Source organism: Electrophorus electricus, chromosome 21 (genome assembly GCF_041902795.1).
Source record: "Electrophorus electricus isolate QZ-2024a chromosome 21, ASM4190279v1, whole genome shotgun sequence".
NCBI classification, from domain to species: domain Eukaryota; kingdom Metazoa; phylum Chordata; class Actinopteri; order Gymnotiformes; family Gymnotidae; genus Electrophorus; species Electrophorus electricus.
In genome coordinates, this window is record NC_137517.1 from 2217501 (window position 1) to 2225000 (window position 7500).

Consider the following 7500-nt stretch of genomic DNA (forward strand, 5'->3'; position numbering starts at 1 on the left):
AAGGGCAGGGAAACACATGCAATGCAGCTACTGTGTGAGGCCACTTCACAACCCCTGAACTTAGCCTGGGCCTGCCTGGAGAGCCCGAGCTCACGTAGACCACACTTCACAACCCCTGAACTTAGCCTGGGCCTGCCTGGAGAGCCCGAGCTCACGTAGATCACACTTCACAACCCCTGAACTTAGCCTGGGCCTGCCTGGAGAGCCCGAGCTCACGTAGACCACACTTCACAACCCCTGAACTTAGCCTGGGCCTGCCTGGAGAGCCCGAGCTCACGTAGACCACACTTCACAACCCCTGAACTTAGCCTGGGCCTGCCTGGAGAGCCCGAGCTCACGTAGACCACACTTCACAATACTTCACAGCACTTATTACACACACACGTGAGCACGCACACATATGCACACGCGCACACACACATATACATGCACAAACACACACACGTGAGCATGCACACACATACACGTGCACACACACATACACGCACGCACACAAACACACAGGTGCACGTGCACGCTCACATACACGCATACGAGCCTGCACACATATACACACACACACACATACGCATACAAACATGCACGTGCACGCACTCACACATACACAAACCTTAACACACCTAACACGTGCGTGTGGGCGCGTACACACACACACACACACACACACACACACACACACTGTATGAGCCTAAGTAAATGTGATCCCACAATGGTCCCTTAATCACCAAACTGCATGATGTGTTATAAAATTGTTATATGGGCTGTTTCTTATAGAAAGCGCGTATGCGGAAAACGTCTGCATAATCCCAACGCGTTACAGCCTCTCAGGCTGTCGCTTCTTTGTGGACACGTTGCGCCCCCGAGTGGCACCTGACGGCATTTACGTCGATCCCCTCACAGATCTAAGAAAAATCTCCTGGAGACTGAGGAAGAGGAGGACAGGAGAGGGAGCATCACCGCGAATGGAAGACTGTGCGAGAGTCTGAGAGAGAAAGACCCCGGCCGAGGACACCCCGACGACGTCCACCTGTCAAAGCTCTGAACTCATTTAGCTGTAACGCGGCGGAAAGCGCGCGGTCCTCCGACACTGCGCGAGCGCGTCACGCGCGGGAGATTGAAGCTGGTGCGCGGCACGCGTTCACGTGGTCCGGGAGCAGGATGAGTCATCACTCGACCGTCTAACGGAAGAAACCGGACCGTCCTTATTAAACTCCAAACGTTATTGAGTTATGCAAGCTGTTTAAACCCAATCACCTCCTTAAACCTGTAGTTTCTCGTATGGATGCATGATTATCTCCTTATGAAATGAATGAATAAAAAGCACTCACTGGTGAGCAAAAGTCGTCAGGCGGATGTTCGTTCGCAGCACAGAGTAGAAAAAGCGACGACTGTTGTCAAAAATAGAGAATCCCGTGGCCAGAAGTGCTCAGAAATCTCCTTTGGTTCGATGAGTGACATGTTAATGTGTCTTCAGTGAGTTACTCATAAAGCCGAGCGCTGTGGTGAAGGGAAACTTGAGACAATACCCAGCGGATAAAACCGTGGGCAGGAATAAAAGGGCAATTTTCCCCACCGAACAGACGCCTGTCTTCACCAGGCCTGCTCCTATATGTGGATCCTGAATTCAAGCAAACCGGTAAACTGTTAGGCGGATGGTATCATTTAAGCTCCAGGCAGCTTAAAACATCACAATGCAAGGTGCCGGTTTTCTGAGGTGGAGTTTTGGGTGAAAGGCAAGGAAAGGTGCATTAGTAGCATGGTTTTAGTAACTCCAACTTGAGAAGTGTTTACTATGGCTCTTTGTCCCGTCCTTATGGCCTAATGGACACAGTGTGCCTGTCTTATCTTTTATTTCTTTGTTTTAAACATGTTCCAATCCAGTTCCACCCTATATCTAATCTTAAAGATATTCCTGGCCAAGATACTTATCTGTATGCCCTTTCTGCGTAAAGACACACACACACGTGTGTGTGTGTGTGTGTGTGTGTGTGTGTGTGTGTGAGTGTGTGTATGTGTGTGTGTGTGTGTGTGTGTGTGTGTGTGTGTGTGTGTGTGTGTGTGTGTGTGTGTGTGTGTGTGTGTGAGAGAGAGTTTATGTGTGTGTTTGATTTATTTCCAGTATAGAACTCCTGTTCTTTTCGCATCATTGAAAGCAAATGATTGTGTTGAGCATCGTTAGTGCCAGACAGCACATTAAGTAGTCTGATATTAACAGAATTACTCTCAGTACCAATGTAATGAATGGTGGATTAGGGTTAGGGTAGTTCAGTATGAACAGGGCGGAGGTGTGTGTGTGTGTGTGTGTGTCAGTCTGTGGGGCTGGGTAATAACACACTACATTTATTCTGATACACTTAAGTTACTTTTTGAACAAACTGTACATTTAAGAGTTGTTTTTAAGCGTGTACTTTATACTCTTACTCGAGTACATTTGCAAAGTCAAAAATGTCTTTTTAGTCCATTATATTCGTCAGCGTTCTTTCTGTTACATTTTAAACTAATTTTTGCATTTTGTATGTTGAGCCACAGTCTGTCCAGTGTGAGAGTGATTGTGAAATCCCTACAGACGATCTCTGAGTGCTAGCGCTTTGATTCAGTGAGTTACATGACTGGACAGTGGAACCACATAATGAGGAGCAAACGTAGCTACAGTGTGAACTAAGTATGACCCCGAGCAAAACAACCCCAGCAGTTAAATGTTTTGCATGCTGAATCCAAGTATGTTTTCTGATCTTCTCCATCAACCACAGGAATTTTTGTTCCTTTATATTTACATCAGATTAGATTTGAATTCAGTGTAAAATGTTGTTGTCCAGTGGTTATCTTTTTAACAGATACATTGTTACTTAAGTAATGATTTAAACGACTACTTTCACTTCTTTTATTTCAAAGTAACAGTACATTTCCTTACTTTTTGTCTTCTTTGCTCAGCCCTTTTGGTGTGGTGGAGTATTACTGTGCTCTGGACTGACCCTAAACCAGTTTGTTATACATTAACGCCACATTAACTTTTTCCACTCTGCGGTTTTGGCAGGAGTCAGACTCGGTTGTTGTCCCTGTGGTTGAGTGTCGTCTGGCACAGATCGCCCTATAAAAGTGCATCGTGCCATTCTGGCTGTGAAGAAACAATGTGAACAATGTGCTCACCACACAGAAGCGCAGCCAGCCGTGCCTGCTGCCAGCTTCTCATTTGCATAATGAAATGAGACCTTCCAACATCAACGCACGTCATTTTCCTTTAATTGTGGAGTCCCCTTAACTGAAGGAAAATGAGAACATTAATGTTCTGATTTCGATCACTTCAGACAGTCTTTGTTGCTTTGGGGCCATACGTTTCGAAATGGAACAATAACTGTCTAAAAAGCAAAATATGAGCTACAATTTAGAACTAGTTGTAGTGGTACGTGCTGCCCAGTTCCTTTCTTACTAGCTCACATAATAACGGGACCTAATGTTATTAGTTGAAGAAACTGTCTTAATCTTCAGTAGCATGGTGATGTTTTCACTCGTCTGTCTGCATTTTGGTCCTGAACTCTACAGACTTCTAATGGACTTTTAGCGAAATGTCACCTGAGCTGCTGCTGATGCTTAGCAGTGCTCTTCCCTGTATCTGAACCCTGCGAGAAGACCTACCGGGGTCCTTTTATCTTCTCTGTGCTAGGAGAGCGTTCTTGATCTGTTCTTCAGTCATTCAATACTTTGGTTTTCAGTTTTCTGTGGTGGTTTGCTACCATAAAGAACCAGTACCACTACTCCTGTGCAGTAGTTAGGTCACGAACAGTTGATTTTGATATGTTTCGGCTGTTTCTCTTCGATTTATTCCAGTTTATTCTGATTTCCCGGCCTTGGTAGGACGCAGCTGTGTTGGTGATGGCATTTGGAACATTGCCTTACATGGACACACACCAGCAACACACACTAGATGCAAATGCAAAACATATTCAGACCTTTAGTTAGCCCTGCTGGCTCAGAAACAACTGAACTGTCCAGTGTCCAAATACCTTTGGTCTCATAAACATTCGGTCTCCTAAAATAGGAATACGATGTATAAGAACTGGGATTTCTGTCAGGACATTCCTGATTTGGACATACACTTCCTCAAAGTGAAGCTCTCAGTCGGAACCTCAAATTTCTGGTCCTTGCTGAATTTATACGTGCTATGCTGAGCAGTTCCCAGCGTGTGGTATTAAAACCACATGAATTTCAGCTGATTGGTCTAACAATTTGTCATCTTTAATGGGTACTTAAGGTTCTTATGTGTTATTATAACAATACATAATTACAGAAAAAAAGGTAGAAGCATGTATGAAGTGGTTGGGAGAGCAGCTGTTGGAAGGACTGCTAGTGTATTACACACCACTAGAACAGCACTTACAGTGATAACAGCTATACAACCACCACTGCAGCTTCGCTCCGCTCCAGAGCTATGGGGGGCCCACTCTGGTCCACCGTGACGTAGACCGAGCGCACAGCACATGTGATGTACCAAGTAGTCCAACAGGGTTCACACAGGGTCACACGTGACAGCAGAAACACTTCTCCTGGAAGTGGGTGTGGTGACGTTTTCCTCGGGAGGCTTTTTTGACTCTCGTTCAATTTAAGTTTTTCAATCAACTTTCAGAGAACTCATCTGTGAATGTTTATCTTTCTGTATTTTCCTCACTGAGTCGGAACTGTTTGGAAAATGTGTCTTCAGTCTAAAATCCTTAATGTCTTTTATTAGGTATTAAGTGTTACTTTGTGATAAATATGAGGGTATTATGCTAATAATCAGTATCATGCTAATTTCAGAATTATGCTAATAATCGGTATTATGTTAATAATCAGTATTGTGTTAATAATTTGTACACTTGTCAAACACTGTATATTACATGGTTATGTTTTCAAAAACATGATAGTGTGGACTGGTGTTAAATAGACAATACAACAAGGTTGTTGTTGTGTTGAATGAATACCATGGTTGTGTAGTGTGTTGATTTAATACCGTGGTTGTGTAGTGTGTTCTTGTGTTGGTTCAGTGCCCTGATTGTGTAGTGTGTTGTTGGGTTGGTTCAATGCCGTGATTGTGTAGCGTGTTGTTGGGTTGATGCAATGCCGTGGTTGTGTAGTGTGTTATTGTGTTGATTTAATGCCGTGATTGTGTAGCGTGTTGTTGTGTTGGTTCAATGCCGTGGTTGGGTAGTGTGTTATTGTGTTGATTTAATGCCGTGATTGTGTAGTGTGTTGTTGTGTTGGTTCAATGCCGTGATTGTGTAGTATGTTGTTGTGTTGGTTCAATGCCGTGATTGTGTAGTATGTTGTTGGGTTGGTTCAATGCCGTGGTTGTGTAGTGTGTTGTTGTGTTGATTTAATGCCGTGATTGTGTAGCGTGTTGTTGTGTTGGTTCAATGCCGTGATTGTGTAGCATGTTGTTGTGTTGGTTCAATGCCGTGATTGTTTAGCGTGTTGTTGTGTTGATTCAATGCCGTGATTGTTTAGTGTGTTGTTGTGTTGGTTCAATGCCGTGATTGTGTAGCATGTTGTTGTGTTGGTTCAATGCCGTGATTGTGTAGCGTGTTGTTGGGTTGGTTCAATACTGTGATTGTGTAGCGTGTTGTTGGGTTGGTTCAATGCCGTGATTGTGTAGCGTGTTGTTGGGTTGGTTCAATGCCGTGATTGTGTAGCGTGTTGTTGGGTTGGTTCAATGCCGTGATTGTGTAGCGTGTTGTTGGGTTGGTTCAATGCCGTGATTGTGTAGCGTGTTGTTGTGTTGGTTCAGTGCCGTGGTTGTGTAGCGTGTTGTTGTGTTGGTTCAGTGCCGTGGTTGTGTAGCGTGTTGTTGTGTTGGTTCAGTGCCGTGGTTGTGTAGCGTGTTGTTGTGTTGGTTCAGTGCCGTGATTGTGTAGCGTGTTGTTGTGTTGGTTCAGTGCCGTGGTTGTGTAGCGTGTTGTTGTGTTGGTTCAGTGCCGTGGTTGTGTAGCGTGTTGTTGTGTTAGTTCAGTGCCGTGGTTGTGTAGCGTGTTGTTGTGTTGGTTCAGTGCCGTGGTTGTGTAGCGTGTTGTTGTGTTGGTTCAGTGCTGTGGTTGTGTAGCGTGTTGTTGTGTTGGTTCAGTGCCGTGGTTGTGTAGCGTGTTGGTTCAGTGCCGTGGTTGTGTAGCGTGTTGTTGTGTTGGTTCAGTGCCGTGATTGTACTTATGTTTCTGGCCCTCTTTGGAACAGCACACACACGTTGTATTCTAAGACACTGATGCTGAAACCTTTGACAGACACAAACAAATGTTTTGAAACTCTTTTGATCGTAGGGGCCTTTCAGAGTTTATGTCTAGAGACCCAATGAGTGTGCCTTCCATGCAGAACCAAAAAGGAGAGGAAAGCGTAAGTTGTCCACACCAGTTCAGGGCGCCTTCAGGTGCAGGGCTGGGGCCTTCAGAACCCCGAGAGCCTTGGTGGTGAGTGAACACAGCCCCACAGCTGAGAGCGTGTCAGTCAAACTCCAGTGCTGTGTGAGCGCCAGAGTGTGTGTCTGTCAGAACACGAGACAGAGAGAAACAGACCCAGAGAGAGAATTGGCACTTTTACACTGGTAGGCTCATGTCAAAACAGAAAGGAATCAAAATGAGGCAAAATATCTGCAGTGTTTTGTGCGTGAAGGGTCTTGAAACAATGTCTAACACACATTTACATACAGGGATGAATGCTGATGACTAGAAGTACAAAATACATAAGGTCTATCTTACACAATGATAAGTGCTGTAAACAATAAATGCTAGAGTTTGTTAAACAACATAAACAATGCCCTACAATAAGTACTAAATTAGTCAGTCAATAAGGGAGCAGTGTCGGTTGTCCTTTAAATATTCTGAAAATAGATGGGTCTTCATTCTGCGTTTGAAGACTGCAAGGGACTCTGCTGTCTGGACAGCAAGTGGGAGTTCATTCCACCATCTTGGAGCCAGGACAGAAAATAGTCTCGATGCTTGACGTACATGAGACCTTAAGCAACGTATTTCAAGCTGAGCCATATTTGAGGTTTTAAGTACTTGTGGTACGGATCAGGCTTTGACCATTGACCTCATGTATGAAGGGGCTGGTCCATTTTTGGCTTTGTAGGCAAGCATCAAGTTTTAAGTCTGATGTGTGCAGCTACAGGGAGCCAATGAAGGGAGCGCAGCAGTGGAGTAACGTGTGAACTTCGGAAGATTGAAGACCAGTTGTGCTGCTGCATTCTGGGCAAGCTGTAGAGGTCTGACGACTCTTAGAGGAAGACCATCAAGTAGCGAGTTGCAGTAGTTTAGCTTTGAGATCACAAGAGACTGCACAAGCACCTGGATAGATTCCTGTGAGAGATAGGGCCGAATCCTTCGTATGCTACAAAGGAGAAATCTGCAAGCCCGGGTTAGATTAGAAACATGAGTTGAGAACGACAACTGGTTGTCCAAAGTTACGCCCAGGCTATGGGTAGCTTCGGATGGTGATACCAGGGAGTTCTCAAATGAAACAGTGAGGTCATGGTAAGGGTTG

The 7500-nt window shown here is 44.8% G+C and overlaps 1 protein-coding gene across 2 annotated transcripts in view; it reads left to right on the top strand.

Annotated features, from left to right (window-relative positions):
* cltrn (collectrin, amino acid transport regulator) overlaps nt 1–1356 on the top strand; it is a 7534-nt gene extending 6178 nt beyond the window's left edge. Inside the window, exon 5 of one of the 2 annotated variants that reach the window (XM_035521568.2) lies at nt 901–1356. In XM_035521568.2, coding sequence (XP_035377461.1) covers nt 901–1042 — 142 coding nt within the window. In that variant the 3' untranslated portion in view covers nt 1043–1356. The remainder of the gene's footprint in view (nt 1–900) is intronic. The other variant, XM_035521567.2, reaches the window with a different exon arrangement.
* The last annotated feature ends 6144 nt before the right edge of the window (nt 1357–7500 follow it).